We start from the raw sequence: 16,055 nt of genomic DNA, 5'->3' as shown, positions 1-16,055 counted from the left end.
CCTCCTCTGTTAATTCCTGCGGCCATTGACGGTGAGAGGATCAGGTTGTTGACGACTGCTTGGCGAGAACGTCAGTCACCTCTGAGGTTAGTGTGACAGAGACTCTGTCTCACTGCGGCTTATTTCTGGAGTGCATGTATTTAGCAGCTCAGAGATCAGAGCGGTTCTACTCTGCTGCCTTGCTGACACTGTAACACTTCACATAAATGTGACTCATGTGTAGAAAACACAGGGGAAAGCAAGGGAATTGATAAAACAAACAAAGTAATGTGGTTGCTTGGATTCGTCAGTGTCAACAGGGATTGATTGACCTGCAAACCTACCTACAGTATCTCTTCTCCTAATATCTTCATCAAGATGTCAAGAGGTTTAATATCAGTATTGTACATTGGCTTCTTTAGTCATGTGCACGGAGATAAGAGGTCAGGATCTGCTCTTTATCTGATTACAATGAGCTCTGCATTTGTTTTTGAACATCTCAGATGAAAAACTGTTTAATAAGAGAATATGAAGAGGAATACGGGTTCAAATCTCTCACACTTAACCAGTTTGTCAATTTACATGATGGGAACTACCTTGAAGTGTGATTAAGATCGCTATGTCTCAAGTGTTAACCATAGGATAACTGCATAATGGAGTCTTAACACAGTGAATGCCTCCTCGCTATATACGGAACTTACATAACCTTAAATAGTCTTCGTAACAAAAACACAATGCATTAATCCTCTTAGTGAATGCTTGGGCTAGTTGTGTCATGAAAGGCCGTTTGAGGATCCTGGCCAACTGTACAAAATTAGGCTTCTTACTCAAGGTGGTTTAGTTGTTCCAAGTTGAAAACGGTTTGGAAATCAATGGAGCACACAATAGAAGAGCAGCAACACATTCTTTTTATTGTGAGTGGCGGAGAAGCAGTGCGAGACAAGTTGTTGTTGTAAGAATGCAATCATTTGTAAATGGATAAATTACCTGCAACATGAACTGTAAATCCAGAATAAGGCTATGGTGGTGGCTCCAAGTGTAGAGACTGTCCTGAGTTTCATCTACTCTCCACATGTGAAAATATTACAACTGTACAGGCAACTAAATGGCTCAGTGATGTTTACTTTGCAAAACCATAGCAACAGTGTGAGGACACTATCATAAGAGTGGATGATGGGCTCGGAGGACACTGACTTTCCTTTTATTTTGACTTCTTGATAACTGGCTCGACAATCTTTTGTCCCGTGAGGAAGTGCCACACGCCGCCTCGGTAGAACTCGTTTCCAAACGAGTAGAGGAGAGCGTTGAAGATGGGATTTGTCTTTGCAACAACCGGAAGCACCTGAGAGAAGAACCAAGCACAGCCATTATTTCCAAAGTACTTGATATAAAGCATTGTTCTGCTGGGTCAGCCATCATTTTGAGATCATTTTAAAAACATTGTTCTTGATAAAATTATTTCTGATACAGTGTACTCACCATTCGCAGCTTTGGAGACACAAGCTTCACATTGTCAAAGCAAGCGTAGATACACATGAGGACGTAGGGGCCCCAGCACATCAGCATGACCCTCAAAGGCACACTGGTGTTAAACTAGAAAACAAAGTTGTCATTAGTATATTTGTGTATATCACATACTGAATTTGATGGATTTACAACTTGCAGGTGATAAAAACAATGAAGGCTTAGGCTAAAATGTGTAGTGTGTAATACATAAGCTATAATATGCAAGTTATGTGGTCAATATCATGTTTTGGAAAAGCATTATTCACTTTATTAAGTGTGAAGGGAAGATTTATACCATTCTCACAATTGTGTGCTAAATACAGTATGAAGCCGGAGCCAGGGAAGGAGATTAGTTTAGCTTAACATAAAGCGGGGAGAAGTTGGTTAAGTGGCTGTGTTCAAAATTCAAACATACATCCATTACATTTTCTACTTGTGTAATTACTTAATTTGCTCGCCTGGTTAAATAAAGGTTTAATAAAATAAAGATAAATAAATAAAAATTAGCAGGAGTTTGACAGAAGTCTGTGTTTATTAGCCACAGAACTGAAGGGATGATTGCTTTAAGCTAACTTGCAAGAAGAGGCATCATTAGCTGAGGTTATTTCCTACAGAATGTAGCTTCTAATTTCCTGTTCATTAGGTCAGTTAAATCTGACTGTGTCATAATATAACAATCAAAACAAACTGGTTTCTAGGCATAGCTGGAACAAAAAAAATTGTATTTTCTGTCATCTAACATAACAGTTGTTCCCTTCAAACGCATTGTGAGAATACAATAACATATTTTACCCTGTGATGATGGATCTTCTTGAAGTGCTTGTGGATGGCATTGTAGCATGACATCATGGTAAGAGCTGGGAACGTCAGGTAGAGCACCACCAGAGTCAGCATGTAGGTAACATAATCCCTGTTCAAAAGATAAATAGGAAAATAACACAGCCTATGGTCAATATTTGACATTTAATTATAGAACAGATGCAAACAGCCTCATTTCTTCATTTCTATAACTCCACCTGTCTCCTCTGGTGTAGTCCAGTGTGCAGCAAGTCCTCATGGGCTCAAAGTCATAGACGCCCCATCCCATCAGAGGAACAGCAGCCCAGAAGATGGACAGAATCCAGATGATGCCGCTCATTGTCAGAGTTGTGCTCCAGAAGAGCTTCTGTCCTACAGAGAGACATATTTTGACTCCTCTTCACAGTGAATTGAATGTGTAGTGCTGGTGACATATCTTGTACTCACTGGTGCAGTACTGGTGATATCTGTCCCAAGCGATGGTAGCCATGAAACTGATGGAGGCCAGGACTGCTATCATCCCCTGAAAACCGTGGAGGCCACAACCTTCTTGACCAAATGGCCAAGATCTAGAAAACAACAACGAAACGTTATCCATATTCTATATTCTGCTATTAAACTGTGTTATTATATAACCATAGCATGGTGTATATGAAGAGTAGTCCTATGCAGCCCCTAGCCTTCATCATAGGCAACCTCTGAGCATTTTTGCAGTAAAAAATCAAAGAGTGATGTTTGACTGTCAGACTGTTCAAGTCCTGAGAGGTTAAGCCCCTCAAATACATCACCAAAAAAAAAAAGTCAGAAAATTCATTTTTATTATTTTGTAACCCATCAGATTTATCTTGAAAACATTTGAGAGGGATTTATCAATTCCCAAGGATGGATTATCAAAATAACCAACTCCCCCGACGGCTCAAGACTCATAATATGGAAATTTAGTCTGTGCTGACTGGATGCCGTTATGCATCACTAAATCACATAATACAGTGAATTCTACATTAAATCCAAGTCTCATCTGGTTTTACCGTGCTTATGTGGTGCATTTTACTAAATACTTTTGCACATAATATATATATAGCCTACAATATAAAATGGGGATTAGGGGGTCAATGTGGGGCCTGTTACTTGTTTAACTGAGCCCTGCTGATGATGAGAGGTTTAAACAGGAATCAAATATAAAACAGAATGCTGTTTTATTTTTCTTCCAACAAAAAACAGGTGGGTTGCAAAATGTGAATGAATTTAAAACACTGAATAAAGTGGATTGTGGATTAGATTATGAAACCCAGAGGCTTATTTAGCTTGTGACACCCAATGGCTAATATCAAATACTAAGCCCTTTTTAGTTATTGTGGGGTTTGACGAGATAAAGCACCCCACTGATAACACAACATGTTTGAGAATAAATCTTGTCCTGATACCTGAGGTAGCTGGCATAGGCAGCTGTGAGTCCGTTAATATTCAGACAGAGGTCGGCCACAGCGAGATTGAACACAAAGAAGTTACTGGGAGACCTCATCTCCTTCACTGTGAGGAAAGAAATGATGCTGATGGCATTGAGAAAGAATCCAAGCAGGCCTGAAAGTGACAAGGAAATGGAGATGTCCAATTAATATTCAGTAGTATTTTGAGTTTAATCCAACTCATGTTACAGTCTAGTTTTACCCAACACTTTGCAGGCATTGAAATTGCCCGAATTTAAATACCTATAACTTGACTTTACATCATTCTAAGAATCGTTTCAGGGTGTACTGTCCCTTTAATTCCTGCGTAGGCATGTCTTCCTGTGTGCACGCGCCACTTACCCCCAACTAGAAGCGCTGTGCCGAATGTAAACATATCAAACTCCGTGAATCCCTCCGGTAACGTATACGCTGCCATGTTGAAAAGCACAAAATAAAAATTTGCACTGAAAACCAAGTCCTTTTCCTGTTGTGACTCTCACCACCGTCCCCCCAGCGAAGTGACGCCTTTATAAAGGCTCTTTCACGTGAAAACGCATAAAGAGACTAATCTGAGCCCCTCTTGCAATCCCCCGAAGAATGTCCTAACAAGCAGACCTCCTCAGACCGGCTGCGTGCAAAAGTTTGGGTCTTCGCTGCGTAACTCTCGGATCTGAAAGTCCGAACGAATAGCCTATGGTATATTTATGTACATTTGAAATGTCTATTGCAGGTATCAATCGGTGCAAAGATCAATATTCGTCCTCTGCAGCTGTGGCTGATAAGAAAAGAGAATGGGATCATGGGAAATGTTGTCTTTAGGTTATGGGTGGGCTTGGATGTGGTGATGAGAACTCTTAAAGGCAGCTGGTTGATCTGCTCCTCAGTCACTAGTGACTACATCATGATGCATTGAGGGTAAAAAACATTTGTTTTGCTCTAAATTACATTGTTGAATTACACTTTTTTCATACAATATGTTAATTGAATTTTTTGCTGGTACAAAAATGAAAAGTCACATACATTGACACATTCTGCTTATAACCTTGTGAAAAATTATAACCACCACCACCATTCCCCTACACACACAAATGCTTGCTGTAAAGAACAATAATACAATAAAAAATGTTGGCTGAAAGGTTACTCTATGATAGTCCATAATGTCATAAAACAATCCACATTTAGAAAGTCTATTTCTGGTCTGTTCAGTAGATCTAAATTTCATTGCATTTGCATTTTTCATTTCCCCAATTTAAAAAATGTAGAAAATGTAAAGCTCGTGTTTTGTGAAATAGGGTCAGTCCTTTAATTCACTATTTTGAGTTTTATATTTTGCTCACATAACATCAAGAATAGACACGAACCATAGAGGCAGCTACACCTTCACACGCCACAGCGACTCTGTAGCTTCTTTTAAAGCTTGGACATTTAACATCTTTTATACTTTGGCCCGTCTACGTTTGACCCAATATATTTTACTCTGTGTGCTTTAAACCCTGCTAACCTTCGACTTTTATTTCACTGGGCATCTGAGTTGCACAGTCAAGACTGCAAACTGCAAACAAGTGTAAAAGGTCACATCAAAGCCCTTGAAAGCATCCGGACTTCATTCATTTGACTAATTTGTCCGTCTTGAACTGCTGACCAAAATAAACCTTAGAAACGAGGACACTGGTAAAGTGACCTTTGGCTCTCGCAGCAGCCTGGAGCTTTTAAAATGTAACATTTGGGCAGAGTCTGATTGCACCACTAATCTGTGCGCAGATTACCACAAACTCATTAACTATGAAGTAATGATGTGTCCCAATGGACTTATAATACCCTTTTCTCAAACTGCCCATATTGTCCTGTCTAAAAGCTCGGCGTCCCATCCAGTTACAGACTTCCTCACTTTCAGAAAAAAAAGTGTTGCAACGTCAACGCTTAGCAGTGCATCTGCTACTCTTGACTCATGGGGCTCAAATGTGGCAGCAGAAATGTTGTTCTCTTACAGATAAACTGAAACATTGGGATTTTGTACGTTTGGCATGTTTATCTGGTGCCTTAAAAATCCCGACAAGACGCCTGTGAAGTGTTTGTCAGAGGCTGAAGGAGCAGTGTGAACCCACACAGGAACATAAAGAAGCAGAGTGCCAATTTCACAATGTAAAACAATTCTATTGTTAATCTACAGCAGCTGAGTCTGACGAAACAAGAGCCAGGCAGGGGGAAAAAAGCATGAATGCAATGGATTGATGATGATGGTAATCTAAACCTGTGGGACTTTATACCCATGGCTGCAACTGGCCTGGATCTCTGTCTGTAATATTTGTTTCTGAACCGCTCACACCTTTGTAGTGGCTGCAAATTGGTGTATTGCCAAATAGTTAATTACACCGTCATAATCTGCAGGTTTTGCAATGAGACAAAGGTTTCACTGTTGAATTTGCAATTCATAGCCACAGATGGAGGAGCTAGAAAAAGGTGAATGACACAAAGTCTCTTTGCAATTTTAACTTTTATTACTAGATGTTGATCTGGATAAAATATATGTGTTAAGAGATTAAATGAATCCTGGCTTTTCAGGCGTTTTGACATTACCGATACACAATGAGAGAGCTTATTTTGCTTTGTTTTTGTTTGTTTTTACATTGGTTATAAGAAGTTCCATTGTTCCATGATTTCTCTCTTTCCAACCAATACCAGTATCTTTTACCTTGAGACAATATATCAACTCCTTCCCCATCCTTGATCCACAATGTGTCATGCCAGAGGCCAGATGGGGAGAGGTGAAAGCCAGGGCTGGATGTTTTTCTCTGGTCAAGCCTGGGACAACCCTCCTGAAAGAAATAGAACAAAGATGCATTAATGAGAGACAGAGAGATGACTGGATTAAAGGATTTGAAAATCTGGCCGGACAGCCACATCTTTAAACCCTTTCACCTGTGAAAAACCCTCAGGGACTGACAGCATGTCTATCAGCTGCAAACTGTGTCATACTCAAACACACAGAATACCAATATCTGCAGCATTATAGGCCTATACTATAAATCATAGCATTGTGCCAATAGATCATAGTAATCCTATCTCGTATAAATCTTGAACTGTGCATAATGTGAAAAAGAAATCAATGCGTGTGTGTTTATAACCTCTAATAAAGTTCATTGTTTATTCTAATTTTCTTTGGCAAATTATGATGCAATTCTGATCGACTTTTTTTTTTTTTTTTAAAGGGAGAATTTAAAAAAGGAAAATCTTGAATTATTTAAACTGTACACCCACTGATCTCCTGGATAGGGTGACATGAAGTTTGTATCAGACAACGTGAGTGACCTATGTCGATACACTATGCACCTTAGTGACTCTCCACTGCCATCTAGTGGTGTTTTGTTGCCATGTTCTAGCCGTCACACAAACTGAAAACTGTTCAACATTTCATGAAACACTTCGAGAAAATTAGCACAGCTTGAGAAACTGTGACAGCAAAAGAGTTAAAATAAAATGCAGCTTGATGGCAAACACTTGCCTGATGTTTTGATGACTAATCTATTTGGCCACATAAGGAAGTATATCACACATTGCACATAGGAGTATGTTATATTGCTAAAAAAAAATCGCAGCATTAAAAACAAAACATAGCTATTTATTCCTTAACAGTTTAAAATTATATTAGGGAGGGAAGGAAACTCAGTCTGCACTGTTGTTACCTCTACCTGCAGGTAGATTTTAGCTTTCTATCCTGGGCGCCCTCCTGCTGTGTGTACCTGTATTTAGGCGCTGCTGTTTACATTTAGTTGTCTCCATAATTAACCACCCAATCAACTTTTGGGGAGTAGTTCCCTGAGAATAAAAGCGAAAACTATGCAGCCTATCAGCTTCCAGGAAGCAATAGCCTAATCGTGTGAATGAAAATAACTCAAGTCCTTCGCTAATCCCTGCCTATCCTTTTTATCTCAGGATTCAGACCAGTCGGAGCAGTATGGAGCTGTGAGCCTACAAAACAACCACGATGCATCCGATGTCCCGTTAGACCAAGTAGTTGCGCCTCATTTTTTCTAAACAGTAGTTTAGTTGCATAGCCTACTACGGGAGACAAAATGAGTCGACATTTTACTGCTGCTCTTTGTTTGGCTTTAGTCTTTCTTCCTCTGTTGGTTAGTTCATGTCCTGCACAATGCAGCTGCTTCTTCCACAAACTAAGCGACGGATCAAAAGCAAGGTGAGTAACTGCAGCAGGTACTAAAATCCATTGTTTGTGTTGGTGTGTTTCATCCTCACAGCATGCTTTCATCATTTCTCCATGGAAAATATATTTTCTAATGCAGTTTTCTTCTATTCAGTCACTCTGTATAGTGGAGGATTAACTTGGAGTTGCTCTTTAATCTCCTTTGCTTGTTACTGAACAATGGGAGACCACGTTTTCTTCACATAAAAGCAAAACTGCATTATTTTCATGTTAAACAGGGAGAAAATGTTTGCAACTAAATGTATTTTTAGACACCTTACCTTTGATGTACTGTGTGCAATGGATTATTTATTCTACATAATAATACAATAATATTTGTTTTCCTCTCCTTCTTGCAGGAGTGTGCTTTGCAATGATCCAGAAATCACCGTGGTTCCTGCAAATTTCCCATCTGACACATCAAAGCTTCGTATCGAGAAAACGGCAATCACAAAGATCTCTAGCAACAACTTCCACTACCTCAACAACCTGGAGTTTCTCTGGATGTCTTTCAATTCACTCAGTTCACTGAACGTTGACAGTTTTCGGGGTCTTTATAACCTGGATGAGCTCAGGCTGGACGGAAACGCCCTCACCTCCTTCCCCTGGGAGTCTCTGACTGATATGCCAAACCTAAGGCTCCTCGATTTACACAACAACAAGATATCCACCATCCCTGTCGAAGCTACCATCTACATCAAGAACATCACCTATCTGGATTTATCCAGCAACAGTCTGACAACTGTTCCTGCTGAAGTCCTCACATTGTGGCTGAGTGTGAAGCCACCGCAGGACACGGATTCCTCCAAACTAATTCTCGGTGAGGCTCAAGCTGTTACATATTAAGATACTGGAAAGTATTTTTTTTAAGCTGCCTTGCATGGCAGCCACTCCTTTGACACCAGATGCATTAAAGCTGAGTTGGGGATTAGTCTAATTTTAGTTATTGTGTGCAGTATCTCAAGTTGTCAGACTAATTACAGAATCCTAGTCAATTTAGGTCAGAGTTAAAACAAACAAACAAACAAAAGAAATGTGTTTTTTAACCAATTTTTATTTCCTCTTCAGGACTTCATGACAACCCATGGTTGTGCGACTGCCGACTGTACGATCTGGTCCAGTTTCAGAAGTCCCCATCATCGTCTGTGGCTCTAGTCGACACCAGGCTGAGGTGTGCCGATCCGGAGAGCCTGTCGGGGGTTCTCTTCACCGAGGCGGAGCTGCAGAGGTGCCAGGGGCCCCGGGTTCACACGGCCGTGGCTCGAGTTCGGAGCTCCCTGGGCAACAACGTCTTGCTACGCTGTGGCACGGTCGGTGTCCCCATCCCTGAGCTTTCCTGGAGCCGCGCTGATGGCAAGAAAATGAATGGCACCGGTGAGTTCAGATATGCTTAGATTAGAACGGTATCTATTTCCGTCCAAGTCAAAGTATCAATGAGATTAAAGTTATTCTTTTTGTGCCAATCTGCTTAACTCCTGCTTTTTTCGCTTTTCAGTTCAGGAAGAGATTTCAAAGGAGGGCATCATCTGGTCAATCCTGAGCGTGCCTGCGGTCGCCTACCGTGACTCTGGGAAATATGTGTGCAAAGCAACCAACTTTGTGGGCACTGCAGACGCCATCATCTCCTTGGTGATCACAGATTCCATCCGTTCAGAGGAGACAGGAGGTGCTTCGAAGAGAAACAGAGGGAAAAAACCTGGTGGCATTGGAAGAGCAGCATACCAGGAGAAGCTTATTGCCAGGTATGTCCCTCCACCAACAACCACGGCAGGACAGCCCATAATTGAACCTCTCAACGGCAAAGGCGTGACTGGGAAGTACGAGATTGAGAGTTACAGCATCTCTGACGGTGCTTCTCAGGGTGGAGGCAAGGCGTCAAGCCGCCAGGGGTCCCAGGATGTGGAGCAGGACGCTTTGAGCTTAGTAGCCAACGCCTCGTCCTTACAGCAAGCTCCAGAGAAAAGGATAGTTCGCTCGGTGAAGGTGATCGGTGACACCGACCATACCGTCTCCCTGAACTGGCGAGCCCCCACAGCTACAAACACCACCGAGTTCAGTGTCCTGTATGCAGTTTTTGGTGAAAGAGACATGCGTCGCATCAACGTGGGTGCTGGAAAGAACCGAATCACTATTGACGGCCTTGTGCCAAAGACAAAGTACATTGCTTGTGTTTGCGTCAAGGGCCTGATCCCGAAAAAGGAGCAGTGTGTAATCTTCTCAACAGACGAGGCGGCCAGTGCCAGTGGCACTCAGAAGCTTATTAATGTAGTGGTGATAACAGTAGCGTGTGTTATTGCCGTCCCCCTGACACTGATTGTGTGCTGCGGGGCGCTGAAGAAACGCTGCCAAAAGCTGCTGGGGCGGGAGTCCAAGGAGATGCAGGACTCGTATGTCACGTTCGAGACCCTCGGCCCCGCAGCCAAAGCTAAAGGGATGGAGGGTGAATATCTGACCAGGTTAAACCCTGATGAATCCAACAGGCTGCTCTCAGCGAGGTCCAGTGTTGACTCAGAGGCCACAATGAGGACTGAGGGGCCACCCAATGAGTATTTCTGCTAAAACCAAACGTATGCCTCAAGCTCCAGAGGATGCACTTTGTTTTCTAACGGCCTGTGATGTGAATAGATGAACTGCAGTGCTCAGAGACTCAAAAGACTTGAATGATCCTCTTTTTAGGGTCTTTAGAGGACACTGACGGTTCTTTCAGCATTTGGTGTATGAAACTATTTTACAGCCTTGTGGGAATGAAAACTACCATTCATTTGGTGGACAACAAAAAAAGGGAAAATATACACGGTGACAGTTTCAATATTTACATGTGGTGTAAATGTGTTGTTTTTTTTTATTCATCATGCACTTTTAAAGGTGATGTTTTGCAGAGGAAAATGTCTTGACATGTTGCCCTAAACTGTCTCAAACCCATCATTTCTTTTCCAATAACCTCTGCGTTGTGTTTAAATCCTTATTTAAAACATAAAGTATTTAGAGAAATGATGGACCAGCAGTTATTAGTCTGTTTTGTACGTCAGTATGATATTAATGTGCCAGGTTTTACCATTGGGTCAAAAAACCTAAAACACAGTACATTTTATAATGTGTAAATATTTGTGACCTGAAATATATGTGTATGTATGAATGTACTGATGAAAAATAAATATTTTTATATTGATAAATGTGTACACGCTTTTTTCTTGTATATAATAATATTGTTTTTTGAACACTTAAAAAAAAAAAAGAAATACATATACATCTTCCTGAAGCAGAAATTACATTGCTGATTGCCATGTCCACTATTGGATAAATTGGCCTAAAAATGTTTCTACATTGCAGTTGGATACCGTTTTCATTCAGTCAAAACTACTTCAGTGTTATCAAATGATTTGGCCGACTCAGCCACTTGTTTTGTTTTAGTGCTATTTAGCAAATACTAGTAGCCTATGCTAATGTACAAATCCAAGATCATGAAAATGGTAAATGATGTACCTGCTAAATATCATTTTCTGTGAATGTTAGCATGCTAATTTAGCCTCACAAAGCTGCTGTTCTCTACAATTTAATCAAAACTCATATAGATAACTGTGAACAACTAACCTAAATCAACTTCAGGTTGATGCTGCGATTTATCCTTTTAGATAAAAACAGACATCTGGTGAGGAACAATGTTGCCTCGACTAGGAAAATACCATTTGCAAAAGCGTATTGCAAATGTCTGAATTTGATATAAAATGCAAGCAGATTAACAATAAGCAATGTATGATCAAATACTAAACCTTAATTTAAAATTTCTACCATAACTTGGAGATTTAGATTGTATACTTATGGATAAAACTGTTTGTGAAAGATTGAAGCCGAGTTCTCTGTTTTCACACTTGCTTTGTCTGCTGATTCAGTCTAAACAACCTGTGAGACAACCAGTATTCAGATTATTGAGGTCAGGTTACAGTCCTCCAGACATCTGTCTCTCTCTGTCCCTCTGCAGCCCTCCCTCCCTTTGCTGCTAAGCCCAACAGGCTCCGGCCCACTTAATATCAGTGTCTGTTCTTTGGTGAGGGACAAATAAATTAAATTAGACCGATGCAAAGCATTTCAGGGTCATACCTGAAAGTAGAACAGTGAGACTGACATGATCTGGATTGAGCAAAATTTGTGGAGAGTGTTTTTTAATGCTTCTGAACAGATCAGACAATATTTTCTGTAGACAAAGTGGACCATTGCTATATATACGCACACACCTCCTCCGTGTGTCTCAAATGTCATTTGGTGTCTTATGTGTTACGTCAAGGCAGATTACAGTAATAGGCTTTCTTCCACGCAGCCCATGGGCTCGTCTTGCCTTCACAGGCCTATTTCACATGCACCTTCAGGAATATGGACGCCTTACCTTACTTTACATTACATATTATTTTGGTGTCATATCTCATCGCCCCCGGACTGTCAACTTGTCTAACTGGCTGCACCTGCACAGATGATAACTTGGGAAGGTAAGCTACCGCTGAAACCAGACAAACTTTTAAAAGTAGCTCATGTTTTAGCCCTAACCCCTTTTTGGGTGTGACTTTTGTCTTAAATGTAAACTGGTGGCCAAATTGTTTTAAAATCTAAAAACACTATCCATAAACTTGAAGAAATGTGGCTTTAAAATTAGCAGTGAATTGGAAATATAGCAGTCTTGCTGTTAGCTTTTCTCGTCTAAAAGTATCCTGTATTACCATTCTAGGTCTTTACTATGTATGGAAACCTCCATGGTACAAGTCCCTGAAGATATCCCAAATGATTTCACTAAAATCCGAATTGAAAAATGCCACCTGACTGAGCTACCGCAAGGATCTTTCTCCAAAGTTAGTCCCTTGGAGTTCCTCTGGCTAAATTTCAACGAGATCACCCTGATGAACATCAAAAGCCTGGAGGGGCTCGCCAGATTGACGGAGCTGAGGCTACAAGGGAACATGCTGACTTCAATCCCATGGACAGCCTTTCAGGACACTCCAAAACTCAAGATTTTGGACCTGAAGCACAATCGACTCGATGTCCTACCTGAACACGCCCTGAGACACTTACCTGCCCTAACCTACTTAGACTTATCCTCCAATCATCTTAACGTCATATCCAAAGATGTCTTCATGAATTGGCCTCTTTACCAAACAGCAGAGAAAGCATGGGGGAAAGAAGGAGTGGTGTCTAATGTAGTTTTGGCGCTCCACGACAACCCCTGGTTTTGTGACTGTCGCCTCAAAGACTTTGTTGAATTCATCAGGACAGTCAGCCCTCCCATCATCCTGATGAACTCTTATTTGACGTGTTCGGGCCCCGTCTCCAAAGCAGACAAGTTTTTCCATGAGATCCAGTTAAAAACATGCATGCAGCCACTGGCTTCTGCCCCACAGACTAATATCACTTTACCTCTCGGCGCAAACGCAACACTCACATGCTTAGTCAAGGCCAGGCCGGACCCGACCATTCAGTGGATGTACAGTCTGAAGATTATAAGAGGATTTGCCGGTAAGATTTTTTTATTTATTACTACCATCCATTAAATTGTTGTAAACCTACTGCAGGATCACTTAGTGAGGTATATCTTGAACCTTTTAGTTGCATCTGCTTCATGTGAAAACAATGTGGAAACAATGCCATCTTAAAGGTTGTCTGTGTCAGATGTAAACAAGCCTCTGGATTAAATGCAGTCTACACTGATGCTATGTTTTATTCTTGCAGCTAAAGAGACTCATATAGACTCAGAGACTGTCTCCTCCCAGCTGCTCATTCCTTCTCTTAACCTGGCCGACCGAGGTCTCTACACCTGCATGGCCACCAACATCGTTGGCAACTCCTCTGTTGGCATCATGGTGGACATCAGCTCCTCCAACTCCTCTGCCCCGCTTCCTCCACCTGTCCCCATGTTGTCATCAGATGAAAATGCTTACATTGACATCCGAATCGCCAAGCAGACAGTTTATGGCATCACCCTTGAGTGGTACGCAGCGACGGACAACCCTGCAGAGACCTGGTTCACCATCCACTTTGGCAAATACGATTCACCAAAAAAGGGCACAATCTACATCGGTCCCGGCATCAACAGCTATTCGGTCGGCGACCTGCTGCCCGTCACCAAGTACGAGGTGTGTGTGACTCTGAAGAACCATCCTCCCAGGGAAGGCCAGTGCATCGTGTTCATGACGGGAAGTGACATCAGTGAGTTGGAGCAAAGAGAGAGACTCATCCATATTATAGTCATCGTGTTGGCCATGGTACTGGCGGTGCCGGCCGGCATGTACGCCTGCACCACCGAGGCCAGGTTCAGCTGTGTGGATCGCTGCGTGGATCTGTGGAAGAAGCACCGGCTGCAGAGAGATAGCCTGCAAGGGACGGAGAGGCAGGGCACCTTCGACAGCCTGCAGGCCACCAGCGAAGAAGGCCTGTGCAAGGAACCGGAGGAAAAGCCAAAAAAGAGGCGGAAGTCTGAGGACAAGTCCAAAGGAGGAGGTGCAGCTCATCTTTATTAGACTCAAAGAAATGTACATGAATGTAAAGCCCTCTCATGTCTTAGGGTTGCATTTAAGTCACAGAGCTATGCATCAGATTTTCTGAAAAAGAACCATCCAGCAATCAACCCCACCCAAAAAAACAGCCCTCAAAAAGCACTTTAATCCTTCTCACCATCTGAATGAATGTGAATCTGTTATGGTTTTTGCAACACAAGAAAAATATTTACCATTTTATTGTTGAAATCTTTAAATGTGTCTCAAATTGTGCAAAATTTGAGCAAAAAGGACACATGTCATTACCAGTTACGATCGACAATGAAGTTTTTTTTCAGAAGAATATTTGACTCTGGAAAAAGCGTAATCCATTTTGCTTTTCATTTATTCAATTCATTTTTTAGAAAACTGAATGCTGTAGCTCTGTGATTTGAATTTAATGACGATACAAAACAGGCACAAAGGAGAATGCAGTATATTGAGTAGATAGTCACCCTGTAAATATAAATTTTAAGCTATCAGCTCAAAATGGAGATGCCTTTCTTCCTCATTATAGGGAGAGTTTGCTATTGTTTATGTGAATGTACTTTTGTGCTTGAAGGTTTCATATGTATGCTCAAGTCACTTTTTTCTTAATGTTTTGATAAGTTCTTCAAAATTAAAAAAAAAAGAAATGTAAATAATCAACACTTGTATGTATTTCTTTATTGTTTACGTCACAAAACTAAACTAAACTGGATTGTGTGTGGGTTTGTGCTCCAGCACATTTATTTTTTAATGAAATGAGCTTTTTGTTATTGTTTTTCTTTTACAGGCTCCAGATTTTGTCTGTAACGGAACGGTATGATGTTTCATGTGGATTAAATGGAATTCAAAGACGAATGCTGAGACATACTGTGATTTTTTAGCACAATCACTCAGAGGATTTGTTACATAAGCGGTGTATTCCCGTGCATTTATACATACACTCGTAAGAAGATTAAAGTGATTTTCTATCTGAATCCTAGTCAGCAGGACATGATATTTCCATTTAATGACAGCTCCAGGCTCACAGTGTCGGTACATCAGTTGCACAGGCAACGAGAGCATGTGCTAGTTTAGTCATTACGAATATGTTTAGTCACTTTCCCCCACAAGGTAAATTTTATACCAATAAAAAAATATATGTCAAGTTTTGCCATGTATGATTATGTGAAAAAATATAATAAAGGTATAAAGATTTTTTTCTACACATATAATAATATAATTAAAGCAGTGCACCAATACAACTAATAAAATACTCATTTGCATAGACAGAGAAAAAAGTCCTGCATTTACAATCCTACATGTTGCTGTTTGTGGTAGATAACAGAGTTATCTAGTTTTGTCCAATCTGCCACACTGACATGCCTTTTGTTTTTCTATTTTTATACAGATAATCGGACAAAAATGCTGATATACACCAGTTAAATGTTTAAAAACATAATTTAACCTATTAACATGTTTTTGCCTGTGGACAAAATAAAACATGGACTTATTTATTTTCAAATATTTATTCAAAATCAAGACGGTACAAAGACGGTACAAATATGTTACTTTACAGGACCAGGCAAGAAAAATTTACAGTCAAGATATATAGTTTATCCCAACTTATTTAAGATGGGTATA

At 40.8% G+C, this 16,055-nt stretch overlaps 3 protein-coding genes across 3 annotated transcripts; 2 read left to right on the top strand and 1 right to left on the bottom strand.

Annotated features, from left to right (window-relative positions):
* Nucleotides 1-944: 944 nt before the first annotated feature.
* On the bottom strand, nt 945-4,503 carry rgrb (retinal G protein coupled receptor b). The gene is made up of 7 exons (XM_083994761.1): nt 4,092-4,503; nt 3,708-3,864; nt 2,731-2,852; nt 2,502-2,655; nt 2,278-2,395; nt 1,459-1,572; nt 945-1,321 (listed from the first exon to the last, which is right to left on the bottom strand). Exons 1-7 carry the CDS (start codon nt 4,165-4,167, stop codon nt 1,181-1,183), a joined length of 882 nt encoding a protein of 293 aa, XP_083850887.1. The 5' UTR covers nt 4,168-4,503; the 3' UTR covers nt 945-1,180.
* A 3,301-nt stretch (nt 4,504-7,804) lies between these two features.
* lrit1b (leucine-rich repeat, immunoglobulin-like and transmembrane domains 1b) lies at nt 7,805-10,491 on the top strand (the record flags this gene model as incomplete). Its single annotated transcript, XM_083993876.1, has 4 exons — nt 7,805-7,926; nt 8,292-8,752; nt 9,001-9,306; nt 9,428-10,491. The coding sequence occupies 4 exons, from the start codon at nt 7,805-7,807 to the stop codon at nt 10,489-10,491; spliced, it is 1,953 nt and encodes a 650-aa protein (XP_083850002.1).
* A 1,809-nt stretch (nt 10,492-12,300) lies between these two features.
* LOC311002605 (leucine-rich repeat, immunoglobulin-like domain and transmembrane domain-containing protein 2) lies at nt 12,301-14,432 on the top strand (the record flags this gene model as incomplete). The annotated part of the gene is made up of 3 exons (XM_083994017.1): nt 12,301-12,413; nt 12,650-13,431; nt 13,645-14,432. The coding sequence occupies 3 exons, from the start codon at nt 12,301-12,303 to the stop codon at nt 14,430-14,432; spliced, it is 1,683 nt and encodes a 560-aa protein (XP_083850143.1).
* Between the last annotated feature and the right edge of the window lie 1,623 nt (nt 14,433-16,055).

Source organism: Trachurus trachurus (genome assembly GCF_905171665.1).
Source record: "Trachurus trachurus genome assembly, chromosome: 19".
Classification (NCBI taxonomy): Eukaryota; Metazoa; Chordata; class Actinopteri; order Carangiformes; family Carangidae; genus Trachurus; species Trachurus trachurus.
The sequence above is the reverse complement of the archived record's forward strand: the minus strand, read 5'-3'. Positions and strand labels throughout refer to the sequence as shown.